Raw genomic sequence first — 17184 nt, 5'->3', positions numbered from 1 at the left:
TCACTTTCCAAAAAAAATCATAATCAGGATCTGTACAGTATTTAAAAAAATTTCAATTGTTTAAAGTTTTTAATTTACAAACATAAAATCAATAAAATTAAAAAAAACTTTACATAATTAAATAACTAGTTTCTGATAAAATAATTAGTTTCTGATAAATATTGCAAAGAAAATTGTGAAAATCATGCATTTTTTGTAATTTAGAATGACAATCGCTACGGCAAAGAAAAAAAATCGCTTTTTCAAAGATAGAAAATTAAGCATAAAAAAGCACCCTTAAAACGTTACGCACCCTGATACCATATTCATACCTCCTTTGCCTGCAAGAAAAATCTTTACTGGCCAAGCATCTCACTTATATGGACTATATATAGATTAAAAAATTAACTTCACCTAAAAATACTGTTACATCCTTTTCATTACATTAAATAGTGTTTACTAGCTCAATTATCCATAAATTTCAAAAGAAGGTAGAAACACATAGAAAGAATGCTTAATGTTCAAGCACAAAAACTCAAAATGTTACAATTGCTTTATTGTAAAAGTGGGTGTGATTATAAGATCAGTAGAATCGCTGCATTTCGGAAAGAAAAAAAACACTAAAGTGCTATGCTCAAGTCTTTTCAAAAGGGTGACAAGTTAGGGATGATTAATCAAAAGTGAATGCAGTATGGGGATCTTGCTTTTGCTCTCCTTTAGAAAAACATCTCCTGGAAATTTTTACCATTACATTTTAAGAGCAATTGCATAAAAAACTGAATTATCCACATTTTTTAACATTATTTTTATACAGAATAATAAGGGGAGAAAAATTCATATTATCCTGAAATTTAAAATATCCACATTTGACTATAATTACATAACAATTTTTTCTGTGGAAAAATATTTCGGTTTCTAAAATGTGCTGATACTGGCTAAAGGAGTGAGAGAAAATGTTGTCTCCATGGAATTAACAAAATAAAGCTAGTATGCTTTATATATCTTTATGTATCTTATGTAGCTTTTTATATCTAGGTGGACATAATATGCCCACCTAGATATAGATATATAAAGATGATTCAAAATTACAAATCAATAGAAATAATTAATAAGTATATTACATACTTGATAATGTTAACTATATTCCCAGCATAAGAGACTTCTTCTGAAGAATCATCAGATAAATCTACTAATTCAAGAGGACTATTAAAAAAATGAAAGAATTATTCTCGAAATAAATCATTAGTAACATTAATAATAAGCAAGATAGAGTTGATCAGTAACTTAAACAATATAATATTATGTTATATAGCTATATGCTAAAGTTATATAGTAATCAGAACGATGTTGTTAAGTAATAAGTATAGTTTCAAACTCATTTGTAGCAATTTAAAACAAAAAATACATTATTTCAAGTATTCATCATTCAAAAAATTATTTTCTTAGAAAATCACCACAATAAGAAAAAAAAACTAAAAATATAGAGCCAGAGCAGTCCAGCTATTATAAAAAATTATATTTCGCTATCTGCTAAAAATATTTTTCTATCTATGAAAAATATTTTGATAAGTAAGAAAGTTCTTATTTATCTATAACTCAGATTAATTAAGATTGATATCGATAACTCAGAAATTTGTTCCAATTTTAAATTATATTTTTGAAACATTTTTTTTGTTGCAAATAAAACAATAATAAAGAAATTGGAACAGCTGAATAACTTTTGATCAAATGATTGAATTTTAAAGTACTAAGATGTAATCTTAATGGTTTGAAGATCTAACCTTACTTATGCTCATTTATTTGTGCAGATGATTTCAGGCCCAAAATAAAACACAAAAATAAACTTTCTTTAAATAAACAAAAAGTATTTGGATTTTTGACCCTCAAATATTAGGATGGGGGTAACTGCAATCTCAAAAATTTGGATCAAATGGTTTAGACAAGAGTGTAGTCAAAAGCTTAGACCCCTTAATATTAATTTCATTCTTTTTCTGTATAAGAACTATTTATGTAAATGGAAAAAAGTTTGAAAACAATTGTAAAATTCATTTACCCAAAGATAATATTACCATGCCTGCCTAATGCAAAAATTACATTCATTCTGATCACATTTGATTTTAAAAGAGGTTAATTTTATCTACAGTTAGAAAAAAAAAGTTTTAAAATTAAACTTACACATACACTCAAATATAAATTAATTATAATATTTATATCTTATTTCATCTGTTTTAATTTATATGACCTTTTTTAAAAAGTATTTTGCCTTTTTTTTTCATGACTGTCACAAGCATCTAACTTGAATGAAGGAAACAAAATTAAAATATATACATTTAAAATAAATTAAGGTACATATGCTGGGATATTAAACAAGACTAAGTGAATGACTAAATGAGCACATTTGAGTAAATGAACGGGCATCTGTATGAAAATCCCCTGTTTTTAGTCATAAAGAACATTTTGCATGAACAACATAGGCCATAGAACAATTTGTTTGGTTTTACAAACAAGATATTTTACAAACATGGTATTTAAAAAACTTGTAGTATGTGGGAAACATATAATTTAATTAGATTATTTTAGAAGAATGCTTTTGAAAAAAATACAGAGTTGTTATTGTGCCTATTTAAAAACATATTTCTAATCATTACTATTTTTTAACTGCACTAAAAATCATCTACCAACAACAAGTAAATGAGACTGCACCAAAAGAGTGGTGCAAAATTACTGTCTCAAATATCTAATCTGATCAGATCAAATATTTCATAACTAGATACTCTGCTACAATTTATGGATATTCTAAAAAAAGGGGATGCCAGACATCCCTTTTTTTGCAATATTGCAAAATACATGACTTCAGTTGTTTTAATTCCTCAAGAATTGCTTCTATTCCATGAAGTAGAATTTTGAGATTTGTAGAAGAAGTTAGCATTGAAAAGAACTTTATTATTTGGTTTCCCATCGAATTGTGTGCCTTATAAAAGATATAATAAGAAAAACTTACGATTCATCTTTCATTTGATAAAGAGTATTCTTTTGCACTTGTAGTAAAAACTGCACTGATTCATGATGTTGTTTACTGAGTGCTTCATCAGATTTTGGAGCCTCATCTTCGGATTGCTCTTTTTCATCAGTCACAGCGGAAAGTTTTCTAGTCCAACTATGTATAAAAATAGTATAACATTTAAAATAAAATATTCTTATAGTATTAAAGTACAAAGAGCTAAAAAAATAGCACCCTGATAAGTCCTTGGAATAGAAAAAAAATTGATGGAACAAATGGAGAAAAAAATTTTTTTAATTATTGGTTTCTGCTCAAATGGCTTAAAAATCGCTAGTTTCAAAACAACTGCAACAATTTTTCATGCTGCAACATCTTCAAAATTTTTTATTTAGTGTTAATTGCTATGGTTACATTCCAGTGGTTAAATTAGTACAAACTATTCTTGAACTATCAGAAAGCAAAAATTTTTGTTTTTAATCAAAATCTATAAAGGAGAAATCAGAATAAAAAATAAAAATTGTACAATGTGAATTCAAGCAATTGGTTAAAATTTTATATAAATATGTAACTGAAAATGTGATACTAACAAATTAATTTCAAAAATTGGATTACTAGATCAAAAATGTTATTAAATTAATTAATGAAAACTATATTCTTTAATCTATAATATTGGTCACTTTTAATTTATGGCGATCAATTAGTCACTTTTATTTTAGTGATAACTGATCATTAATCACTTTTAATAATTGTTTATTCATTATTATTTATTATTTATTTTAATAATTGTTTTATCAAAAATGCATTTAAAATTTAAAGCAAAAATATATCTAAATAATTGAAGCATGAAGCATGCTGGTCCACATTTATGAAGACACTAAGAATATCTAATGTTAAAAAAACATTTTAAAAATAATTAATATTCTGCCGCACCAACGTTTCCTTGCACACTTTGTGTCATCCAGTTGGGCATACTTTTTACAAGGATTTCTAAACAATTTACATCTTAGTCATTTCATGCATAAGTAAAAATACTTGTTTAATATTATGAATTCCCGTTTTTATGAATTTTTCTTACGCATATTCCTCAAAAATTTTCAATTATGTTTAAATCAGGAGAATTTGATGACAGATTATTATATGTGTGGGGAGAAGCCATGACTCGCTGGAATATGAAGTTTAACCTCCTAGAGGATAACCATAATACTAACAGCTGCTGTTCTAATACTTCTGCAGATATTTCGCAATACATTTTTTTTGGAATCAGTACTAAGTCTCTTTTTTCAATCGTAGAAAACCTCCACCAAAGCATTACAGAGCCTCCTTTAAATAAACGACTCCAACCAACTGTCTTTTTCTCTTCTGTCATCCTGGCAGTGTCTGAACCAATCAGGTTTGTCTAAATTGAAATGTTTTACAGAAAAAATATTACACTTTTCCAATTAATATACTCATGCATCCATTTAATAATGGCTGTTTTTACATAGGAATTTACAATATTTTGTTAAAAGTGGTTTTCTATTGAATTGTAAAAATTTTATGCAATCACAGTTGCAAAACAATTGATTTAAAAGTATTTTCATGATACCGACTTGTAATTTGTCTGGAAGACATTTTTTCACAACAGCAAGACAAAGGATGCGCATTTTATTGTGTGAAGTTACACACTTTATTTTCTCTGACTTTGCCCCTATTTTTTTATACATACATCCACTTTTATTTCTTTTTAATGCATTTTCAATACCACCTTTAGATCTTTTTAATATTTCAAAAATATTTCGAATTAAAAACTATGTAAATTCAATAATTTTTTAATTTCAATTTCAATTAATTCAGTTCCACACAGCATTTTTAAACCAATGCAAAAACAGAAAGAAAGTCATCAAAATAAATTAAAACAATATTTTTAGAGGAAGAAATTTAAATTTGCTGAAAATTAAATAACAGTTTGGAGATTTTAATGAAAAGTAATGTTACTTTCTGAGATTTTAGAGTGAGACTTAGTGGGTATATTTGGTGTATAATAATACTAAAATTTCTAAAACGTTATTACAACTGATCAATTTAATGAATACAGTTTTAAGATAATGATAGACTGCTACACTTACATATTTCTTTCTGGCTTAACGGACAAATTTTTAGGAAAAGAAACAGGTGTAGATTCCTTAGGCGATGTTTGTATATTAGGACTAGCCGAAGGTAGGGAACAACGCCTAACATTGATTTCTGAAGTATGAGTTCTATTAGGAGAAGAATCATTGTCAGGAACAACACTATTTACATCTACTGTGCTAACTGCTGAATAAGAGGGCACTTGTTGCTTTGTTTCCTGAAAGAAAAATTAGAAATATAAATAATTCATAAATATAATTAATAAACATATACAGTAGAGAGCTGTTTATTCAGATTCCAATTAACCAAATAATCCAACTATTTGGATCAATATATTTTATATATTTTTCCCTTCAGTCTCAAAAGAAAAACTATTTCTCCCACAAATCTCTCTTTATCTTAAGATTGTCTAACAGGGGATAAAGTTTGGCTTTTTTTCCCTTTGGTATCCTTTGAAAGAAGGGCCCTTTCTTAGTTCACATTTGTTCTGCCCAGATACAATTAGGGTGGGAAGTAGAAGAAAACAGTTTCTCCAAAAAAATGTACAAGTTTCTTCTCTCTCGAAGAATTAAAAAGGACAGAAAGATATTTTCTGTTTCATTTGCTTTTGAAACACATGCTAGAGTACACATGCTATTTTTCTAATAAGTTTGAAAGAGTATGAGATGTTTTTGTATATGTCTGAAAAACACATAAGAGTCACATTATCAATACATCAGAAAATTTAAACTGTAAACCAGGTCAGACTCAGACCCAATCATTATTTTAATAACATTTCTTTGTCATTAGCTTTTATGTGATTTCCAGCAATTCAATAAAATTTATCTAAATTACTAGTTATCATTATATTATGCCTTAAAAAACTTATCATGTAACAGCATGAAGTTTTTTTTTCTAATGAATTGTTTGCATTTTTTAAAATATATTATTAATTAAAAGAAAGAAAAAAGGTAGAAAACTTTTTCTTTTTTCAATCACAAATTGGCAGGCTTGATTTGCGTGTTTCATTTATATAGAATTATACACATCAAGTTCTTATCAAATTAAAGAACATGTAGCATAAGGGGTAATAGATTCAGCAGCTGAGAAATTAAACTAGCTATCACTCAAATTTGTGGGCATTATCACTATTCAAAATACAAAATTTGTATAAATTATTTTATTTTCAGAATTTTGAAAGCTGTTTTTTTCTTCTTTTTTTTTTTTTTTTTTTTTTTTTTTTTGTCGTGCCTATGACATAGCCAAATCAAATATTTCCATGCGTCTCGATTACTGCTTCTGCGATTTGCTTGATATTATCGTCATAAAGGTCTATCAATGACGGCAAGACTCCTATTTCTCTCAGATTAGCCCTCATTGCTGAATACTCAAAGATGTGGTATGGTGTCAGCTGCGTATCTGGGCAGTTTCCACAATTCCTATATACTTTCCTGCCCTCTCTGTCGATCTTCATGCCTCTGTGGTGATTGGTTCTCAGCCTGGCTATAGTTTTTGTTGTGGATCCATCTGCATTTATATTACAAATCATGTGTTTCGTTGGAATTGGTTTTTCTCTAAGTTTAGATTTAGCAATTGCATTTGCATCTTGGATGGAGACGTTACAGTCATTAAAGTTGAGATTTCTGGCATCCTTGGCTAATTTATCTGCGCTTTCATTGCCTGCGATGTCAACGTGTGCTGGTATCCACTGAAGAGTACAGGTTCTGTTTAAGTCCTGAAGATCATGAAGATTTGTAATGATTTCTTTGGTGATAGAAGAGTCCCCTTTTAAAATTGCTTGGAGGGCAGCCCTCGAGTCGCAGAAGATAACAAGGCCCTTTGCTTGCTCAGAGGAGGCAAGGGCTTTATACATATTAAGGGTCTGCAAAATTTCCCTTAGCTCGCAGGTGAAGTTAGAGGCTATAGCGCCTGCTCCAAATTTACCTTGTTTAGGGGAATTACTTAAAGTAGTTAACACTCCGGAGCCTCCATTTGTGATAGTTTTATCAGAAGAACCATCTGTATATGCATGTACAAAGTTCACTTTTGGAAACTGTTCAATCGTCTTGAGTCCTTTTTCTTTAATGATATCATTGTTTTCATTTTTATAGCATGGCTCCAAGAGGTCTGTGTGGATATTTGTGTTCAGTGGAAGCCTTTTGTGGAAGATTGGTTCTTGTAGAATGACATATTTGTTGTGCTCAAGATCTATGCTTGCTCTGATATCTCTATCATATTGCATGAGTGAAGATCTTTTCAGTCTTATCTTGGCATTCCATTCTTTGAAGGTAACGCGGGAAATATGTTCAGGTACGCGACTTCATGCTTTGTTGGTGAACTTTACCATATTTATTTTCCCTCTCTTTTAAAGACTTTCTAGGCCACACTCTCTGATTATCTTGCCATTGTTGGTAGAAGACACTGCACCGTTTATTACCTTTGCTGCTCTCGCTTGTACGCTTTCCAACTTGTTTAGGGCGGTATCAGAGGCATGCGCCCAGATCAGTGAAGCATACTCCGGTCTAATGAGTGAGGTATATGTGGTCTTTAGGGTTGTGGGAGAAGCTCCCCAGTCTGTGCCGCAAAAACTTCTGATGATTTTCAGTTTTTTTAGAGCTCTTTTGGAAACTGTCTTCACGTGCTCAGTGAATCTCAATTCAGCATCTAGAGTTATTCACAGATATTTAGGGTTAGATGTTTTCATGATACATTTTCCTTCAATATATAATTCCGGATCTATTTGACTCTTGTGCTTTCTATCTGTCGAGAAGACACAAACGGTGGTTCTTTCAGCATTAGGTAATCTTTAGCTTTAGATCTTGAGTCCATTTGATGATACCATTGAGGGACTTCTGAAGAGTCCTTTCTGAGTTGCTGATGTCTCTGTTCGTGTGCCAAATCACGATATCATCAGCGTAACAGGCCACCTTGGTTTCATTGTCAAGGTTGGGATGAATGTCATTTATATATAGCAAGAAGAGTCGAAGACTCAGTACAGAGCCCTGTGGAACACCAGCAAAGACATTCGTGTATCTAGACAAACGGCCATTGCATCGCACTCTTATTTTTCTCTTTCTCAAGAAGTCATTTATCCAAATCAGAGCACGCCCACCAATACCATAGCTATGGATCAGTGTCATAAGTTTCTGATGCCACACTCTGTCAAAAGCAGCGGACATGTCCAGGAAAACAGCAGTAGTCGTATTTGGCAAACGTTCTTGAAAGCCATCAATTACAGATTGGCAAAAATAAAACAACTGATCCTCAGTTGAATGCAATTTTCTGTAAGCTGTTTGATAAAAATTTAGTGCTTTTCTTTCGGTGAGAAACTTAACCATTCTATGGTGTATTACGCGTTCCATCACTTTGCAAAGTATGCTGGTGAGATCGATTGGTCTAAAGTTTATGCTCAGCAGAAACTTTTTTGCATTTTCTCCCAGAAGTTTTATCATTTCACCAAATATGAGATCAATTCCTGGGGATTTGTTATTTTTGATGGTGTAAGTAGTATGTTCTTAAAGCATGTATGTTTCATAGCTATATTTTAAAAATTAAAGCTACTACTAAATTAATTTAACATGACTAATTAGATTATTAGAGGTCCTGTAACAGAACTTCATTCATCAGAGGAAAAAGTCGAAGTTTTTTATCAATTTTTCTTATCAGCCTAGCACTGGAGGGGAATTTAATAACATTTTCTCCTAAACAGTCATATATTTGACAGAATTTCTCCTAAACAGTATAGAGTAATTTATTATTGGTTTTTTGCTGTAAAATTAATTTCTTCTAATGATATTGCATGGGATATAAAAGGGGGAAAATATCACACTACATTTTAACACCTGGAAATTAAAAGCATTGACGATATTTCATATTCTCATATTCTCAGATCAAATCAAGTATTTTAAATAAGATGCATTAATAAAAGGCTTACCTTAGCTCTTGGATATTGGTTTCCTCAGCTGAATGCATGCAAGTAACATTGCTTATTAATATTAACTAACAATATAGAAATACTTATCAAATCATTCTAAATCAATCAATCAACATATTTAAAATTTTATTGGTAGTTTTACTAGTTATTATTGTAAATATTGAATTGCAATATATATAAAAAAGTAAGTTCATTCAATTGGATTTTACTCATACTTAAATTACTAATTCTTATTTTTAAAACACATTTCCAAAAATACTTTAATCACATTTCGTGAAATGATTTCATCCTCCAAATGAAGCATAGAGTTTTATTTTGTATCTTATGAAATATAGAATAGAAAAATAAAGTTGAGCAAAGAGTAAATTCTTTTGAAAGTAAACTTTTAAGTACATAAGAAAAAATTAAAAATTTTAGAATTAAAAAAGGCTAAATGAGCAGAAGAATTGTTACGCTTAGTGCATAGTGATCTCTGTGGACCCATGAAAGTTTCATCAATAGGGGGTTCTCGGTACTTTATAAGTTTCATAGATGATTTATCATGAATGACTTTTGTTTATTTTACAAAGAATAAATTTGAAGTTCTTGGAAAATTCAAAGACTTTCAGGCGTATGTAGAAAGACAAACTGGCAAACCTATTAAGGTATTACGCTCTGATAATGGGACGGAGTATGTAAATAATGAAATGAATAGTTTTCTAGCTTCCAAAGGGATTCAGCATCAAAAGTCTATCCCTTATACACCGGAGCAAATAGGGGTTACAGAACGCAACAACACTCGTTGAGCGAGCTCGGTCTGTGTTGGTGGATGCCCACCTTCGCCAGGAATATTGGGCTGAAGCGGTTGAAACAGCAGCTCATTGAAAAATATATCTCCAAACATTGCGAGTCCAGACATGATATCTTTTGCGAAATGGAGTGGTGAAAACCAAAACTTGAAATACTTAAGGGTGTTTGGGTGTTGGGCTTTTGTTCATATTCCCAAACAGAAGCGTTTAAAATGGGATGTGAAAGCTAGAGAGTTAATGTTTGTTGGGTATTGTAAGGATAGGAAGGGCTATCGTCTAATTGATCCAACTAATTATAATATTGTTGTAGCCCAAGATGTACATTTTTTGGAACATGATATGTATCATGACAATAACAGTGACAAAAGATCACCAAAGTTCAGCGATGACTCTTTATTCAGTGGGAGCATTGTTGACTTTGACATCACATCAGATAAACTCCAAAATGGTGACAATGTTAGCAGGGGTGATAATGAATTAAATTTCTAAAATGATATTAACACAGGTTGGGATGACATTAATGGCTTAAATAGAGGCGATTTTGTAAATAATGATGAGAGTAATAATATAACTGTTGATAATGACATGCCGAAATTGATACCTATAGGAAGAACAGTTAAACTTCCAGTTTGTTATCAAAATTTTGATATCAATGACATGCCAGATTTGCAAATGCCAAATTTAGATCCTATTTGCTTTGCCGATGCTTTAGTGGCGCAATAAATGAACTTCTTTCTGAACCTAATACTATTGAAGAGGCACTCAATAGTAGTAATACTAGGCATTGGAGAGAATATTTATGTGAAACAATAGCGGGTCATATTAAAAACAAAACTTGGGACATAGTAAATAAGCCTAAAAATAAAAACATTGTTGATTGCAAATGGGTATTCAAAATAAAACATAATGTTAATGGAGATATTGAAAGGTACAAAACCCATTTAGTAGCTAAAGGTTTCTCCCAGATCGAAGGAATAGATTATACAGAAACGTTTTCCCCAGTAGTTCGTTATGTAACGTTAAGAGTTTTGTTGGCTTATGCAGCTATTTATGATTGGGAAATTGATCAAATGGATGCTGTTATGGCTTTTGTTCAAGGGACACTAAATGAAGAAATATACATGAAAATTCCAGATGGGTTTAGTGAATTTTACGAACAAAATTTAACCTGGAAAGTTCTTAAACTTAATAAAGCTCTAGATGGCTTAAAGCAAAGTGGCAGACTTTGGTATCTGACATTAGAAGAAGGCTTAGTTGAAATGGGATTTAGGCAAAGTTCTTTTGATAGTTGTGTGTATATTAAACTAAATTAGAGTAAAGAACTTGTAATTGTAGCTATCTATGTCGATGATTTATTAATTTTTAGCAATTCAGTAAGGCTTAAAAACTTAGTGAAGAAGCTACTAAGTGAGAGATTTAAAATGAAAGATTTAGGAAAAGCCAATTATTGTTTAGGGATTAAAATAGAGCGTAACAGATCAAAAGGGTCCATTAACCTAAATCAAACCCAATACATTGAGCGAATGCTTGAAAAATATACATGCATGAATCGCATCCAGTTGCAACACCACTTGATCCCAATCAAGTCTTTACAAAAGTTCAACTTAAAAATGATTAATCTAATAAAGCATCTGATTCTGGAAAGGAAGCCCAATCTGACAATGAAGGTGGTTCCGGTTCCAATAAGGCACAATCAGATGATGAACGTTCTAATAAAGAACAATCAGGTGAAGAAGCAAAGGCTTCAGACTCTGACAGAGAAGATGTATGCCACCAGATGATCGTAAAACTGATGATGAAGGAGAAGAAGAAGGTGGTAAAAGACGAAAACGTAAGAAAGATAGAGAATCCAAGCAAAAGAAACAGAAAGAAGATGGACTTACTGCCAAGCAAAGGAGCAGAATCGTTTCTAAAGCAACTATTCCATCAAGTGAGGAGTCTGACAGTGGAAAAGAAAAGTCTAAAAGAAAAAGGAAAGCAAGTGCTAGCGATATTAGTCAAAGGGATGAAGACAGTGGGCCTAAAAGGAGGAAAATTCCTTCTGATAGTGGAAGTGAAGATTCTGACAGTGGTAATGCAAAATCTAAAAGAAGAAAAGGAGCAAGTGCAGTGATGGCAGTCAGAGTGATGAAGACAGGCCAACCAAGAACTGAAAAATTGTTTCCGATAGTGAACCTAAAAAGAGGAGAATTACATCTGACAATAGTCAAAGTGAAGAAGAAAACGCACCCAAAAAAAGAGAAGGATTGCTTCGGACAGTGGGAGTGAATCTGATAAAAATGATTGCGAACTATTTAACAAAAACTGTTAATAGAACTAAGCTTGAACATTGTGAAAAATCAATGGGACTAAAATGATTTTTTTAATTTTTTTTTTGCACATTTGTGATTTTCTTTTAGTATTCCCAAAAATGTAAACTGAAATGGGAGTGTTAAATGAGTTAGTTTACATTGTTGTACATAGATGGCAACACAAATGCTGACATAGATGGCAGCAGTGTTGTCCTTAATATAACCTCTTATCTATAATAAAATATTTAGTCCAGTCTCAGCCTTTACCCAGGTATGTTGATTTATTTCTTGTGACCTCCATGCATAAATTATTGGCTTAAGTCTTTACACATCAATGATCAACAAAGTTCAGTTAATGAAATTTTTAATATATTTTTTTATTATAAACACTAACTGATAAGCAGCAGTTTTCAAGTTATGTTCTTCGTAAAACCGACAAAGTAATAGTAAAATTTACTCTTTTTTTTAGTCTAATTTTGGCATAATAAACACACAAACTATTTGTTGTAAAAAGTATATAATGTAAGTTGTTTTCTCTCTATAACATGAGAAAATATATATAGCTAACATGAGACACTCTTCATAGCACTTAAACGAAAATTTGCTACAACTTATTTTAATTTTAGACTCATCACTAGCCTACATTAAGGCCCTCATAGGTATACAGTGGTTTCAAAATTTTTTATTTTAAACAAGCAGACAAATTTCCTGAATTTGATTTCAAGAAGAATCTTCTTTTTTAAAAGAATGATTAATGAATGAAATAAACAAAGAGTAATAAATAAAATAAAAGATGTCTAATGTAAAATTCCAGAACAGTATGCTGAACAAATTTTTTGAGTTCTTAGTTTTCTGTATTACTGCTGTCTGGAATAAAGATTTCTAAATAAAATAAGTTAGATCTAAATTGAAGTGTTAGACTATGTTAGTATTCTGGCTTGACCTACCCTGCTCTTAGATAAATTCAATTCTGATATAAGCAGATTATAGGTATCTCATGTTAGAAACATGTATTTTAAGCTGAAATATTTTATCTTCTTTATACACATAACTTATTTTTTGTTTAAAAATTTATATGTATACTAGAAAAATATGTATTCAATCTACATAAATTTCAGATACAAGTTAAATTATTATTGTGATGATATATTGACACTCAGTTTAAATGAATACAGAAATGTAAGTTGAAAAAAACCTTAAAAAACTAGAGAAATTTAAAACAAAAAAAAATATTGTAAAAAGCATAAATAAACAAGTTCATAAAAAAGAGACAGAATTATTATTACCAATGCATATTGCAATAAATAAGTTCTAAATAGAATATTGGTTAAACATATAATATTTTGAAAACACATGTTAGAAAAATTACCATAGTAACAAAACTTTGTATACATTTTAGCATTATATATATATATATANTATATATATATATATTGGTTAAGCAATGTTTTGTAGAATAGAGAAAACGCTAAATCTTTTTATAGCTAGTTTATAATTTAAAAATCTAGCCCATTGAGTATTGAATATACAGCTAGTCAATTTCAACAACAATTTTAAAATGGACTAAATATGTTAAATAAACATTTGCTGAAATAAAGCGTCTTTTTTTTTTTTTAAATTCTGAAACGCTGATTTTTTTATGCAGTTTAATATCTAATAAAGATTAAAACCTTAAAAATTAAAAGGACTTGAGGTAATATAATAAGTTACAATTTTCCATGAAGAGGGTCTTTTAGAACCGGCTTTTGATAAAAACATCACAATTTCTGTTGAAACATAAGATGCTTCTGAGTACTGTGTTGTTAAAGAAAATTTCTGAAACTTGTAATGTATTTATCTAGATAATCTGGATCTATCTAGCAGGCCTCTAATTTGGTTTTATTTTTTTAGAAGTAATGAACATATTTATTATAAAAAAAATTTAAATCAAGAAAACGTTCTGTAGCATAATAAAAAAAATCAGTTATTTTAATAGTTTTGTTATATTTTGCTTATCACAAAATATAACTAAATGAATGTCATTATAAATAAATGAAAGAAATGAAACAAAACATTGCATTCATTTAAAAAACGCTTCCTCAAAAAAATTCAAAAAATAAAGTGTATTCAAATCTGTTGTGAAAACTTTTAAAACTGAATTATCAGTTGGAACTTTATTACAAAAGTTACAAGATAAATTAAGAGCATGTTAACACAGGGATGGGCAAACTACGGCCCGCGGGCCAACTATGGCCCATTGGAAGGTTTTATCCAGCCCGCGGATAGAATTTTAACTTGGCCATCCGTAGCGAATACAATAAACAAGATACATTATACATCCATTATTTTGTCTACTTTGTTTAAAGCTATGTTTGTTCTTTCTTTTTTAACAAAGTACTGATGACGTTTTTACTTTCTCTATTGGTGGAATCGATGGAAATAGTTAGTACAGACAGCTTCAATTGGTAAAATGCTTAAAGCAGAAGTTATTTATAGAATAGCTGCAGATTAGCTCTAACTAGTGTTTGTCTTTCTCGAGGATCAGACATATGGAATCAAAAATGGGTGAATTGTGCTTCACATGTGGCAGACAGCGCATTTTAAGCTCCAACGAGCGGATTTTTCTACCGGTGCGAGTTCTAACATTATTTATTGAGTATGGAAAAATTGCACACTATTATTGTTTCTAAACATGCTGAAGTTTGAGTTTTGCAAATCATTACCAAAAGCTAGTTTCCAAAATTTAATATCTTATGCCCAGAAAATCAGTGCTATGTTTGCTTCATCTTATATATGTGAACAAGTGTTATTAACTATGAACATAGAAAGAATCATTTCAGAAGTAGACTAAACAGACGAGCATTTAACCTCTTTCCTTAAAATAAGCAGATCTCACTTCGAATCTCAATATAAGGAAGTTTTAAAAATGAAATCGCAATTTCATTCATCTCATTAAATATTTAAATTTAAACTTGTGTTATACACTTACCACCTTTCTCATGGTTAAACCAGATGTCCAGCTTTGACTAAAACCTGGTGTCTTACAATTATCTAAAAAAGAACGCTGCTGAAATTCTGCAACACTAGCTCTTCGTCTTCCAACCTGTTTAATAAAAGAGTTAGATTTTAAAAAAAATTATGAATAAAAAATGTAGTTAACATTTCAAAAGTACTTGAAAAGGAAGATAAAAAAAACTATTGATTTTTGTTTTTAATTTCTTAAGCCTAGAAACTATTTTCTGAGTAAGAAATTTTCGGTCCACCATAAAATACTAAGGTTTCAACCAAATTTAGCAAAAATTGCCATGAAGTAGAAAATAAACGACAGCAAGGAAAAAATATACATTTTTTTAAAGAAAATCGAACTTATTTAATAAAGCAGAAATGCTATTCGTTTTAATAAAATTTTATTAATTAAGTAAAATTAACTAATTAAAATAAATAAATTGTATTTTGAAAAACTTATCTTTACCATTTACTCTTCTTTTCCAAATTATTATGATTGCATCGTCAAAGCAATTAGCAAGAAATTAAAAATTCCTTGATAATGAATAAACCCTAAGAACAAAACATTTCATTTAAGTATATTTATTTTCAGACATTTCTAATCGAAATTGGAAAAGCCTTCAAGCAATGTGTCTGGAATCGTGATGTTTGATTTTGAAATCATATGAATAGCAATGGACATGTTTTATTTTAAAATAATTTGAATACAAATTACGATGTTTGATTTTAAATTCCCTCGAATACGGATTGTGAAATTGAACTTTAAAGAAGCATAAATACAAACCGCAATATTTTAATTTTAAAGACACATGAGTACGAACTAAGCTGATTGATTTTTAAAATGTGTGAATTTGAATCGTGATGTATAGTTTTAAATTGTGTGAATACAAATTGTAATGTGTAACTCTAAACATGTTTGATATAAAAACCATGTGAATATGTGTCACGATATTGGACTTTAAAAACGAATAAATACAAATCGCAATATTTAATCGTGTGAATATGAATCACAATGTTTTATTTTTAAATTACTGGAATTTGAATCTTGATGTGTTGTTTTCATATCAGAGGATTTCGAATCGCGATATTTAATTTCCATAAATTATGTGGACACTCCTGTCAATTTTAAAAGTATCTGCAAAATTTAAGAATTTCCATGGGTGTATCCGTGCATGAGGTGCGTATATATTATTTAACTCAAGTTGTCGAGGTGGATGGAGGCTTATTCAGCTTTGGTCGCTGTTCAAGAGCCATATGAATATTGTACATCTATCAAAATCGTTGGGGCCTAATCGAATGGGAGGTGTGTTAAGTATTTTTCCTTTAAATGTAATTATGAAAGTTCTATGTGACACAAACCTCAATGTGACACAAACCTCATATCTCACCTTCAATGCAATTATAAAAATTAAACAACAAAATGTCACCTTTGGAGAGAATGGAATGCATTAGTATTTTAGGAAGATTACACTACGCATATGTGTAGCACCAAATTGGAAAATTACAGGAGGGATACACCATGTTAAAATCAATGATAGCTACAATTATGCCATTTATATTCAAGGAGAATAGCCGATGCATATTAACATTTAACATTTTATAATATTTTTTGAGATATCAGTGTCTATTTTACACCATTTGATCAATTGGTTTCCATAACAACAATGAAGAAAACACATTGTTCCCTCAAGAAGATACAAAAAATTGATGATTGTTGAAGTTCAACTTTAGGTTCTGTCTCATAGGTTAGGTATTTCCATAAGCAGATATGAGAAGAAAATAAATTTCTAATTTTAAAGGATTTGTTTCCATAATATTAAATGACATTTCGAATGATAGAAATGCGTTAAATATTATTGAAAAAGAATTTAAATGTATTATATTAAAATGTAAGAACTAGTAATGACTTATGAGTCATTCATGAACTTGCCAGAAGATGCACAGGTATGGATTAAGAGAGCTTTTACAATGACTTTGCTTTGAAATTCCTAGATGGTGTGTATTTTGTACTGTAGATATCAATGCTACTTGATTTATTTATATATAACTGTTCTAAAATAAATTTCATATGCTTATAATTGTTAGTCGGGAACAAAATCTTTGGTGATGTTCTCATTC

The 17184-nt window shown here is 30.1% G+C and overlaps 1 protein-coding gene across 8 annotated transcripts in view; it reads right to left on the bottom strand.

The window, feature by feature from the left end:
- LOC107453359 (uncharacterized) overlaps positions 1–17184 on the bottom strand; it is a 100386-nt gene that overhangs the window by 2425 nt on the left and 80777 nt on the right. For all 8 annotated transcript variants that reach the window (XM_043041330.2, XM_043041334.2, XM_043041333.2 and 5 more), the window contains 4 exons: positions 15050–15163; positions 5086–5306; positions 2981–3136; positions 1105–1182 (listed from right to left, as the gene is read on the bottom strand). In XM_043041330.2, the coding sequence (XP_042897264.1) occupies positions 1105–1182; positions 2981–3136; positions 5086–5306; positions 15050–15163 (569 nt within the window). The remainder of the gene's footprint in view (positions 1–1104; positions 1183–2980; positions 3137–5085; positions 5307–15049; positions 15164–17184) is intronic.

This window comes from Parasteatoda tepidariorum, chromosome X2 (genome assembly GCF_043381705.1).
Source record: "Parasteatoda tepidariorum isolate YZ-2023 chromosome X2, CAS_Ptep_4.0, whole genome shotgun sequence".
Classification (NCBI taxonomy): domain Eukaryota; kingdom Metazoa; phylum Arthropoda; class Arachnida; order Araneae; family Theridiidae; genus Parasteatoda; species Parasteatoda tepidariorum.
The sequence above is the reverse complement of the archived record's forward strand: the minus strand, read 5'-3'. Positions and strand labels throughout refer to the sequence as shown.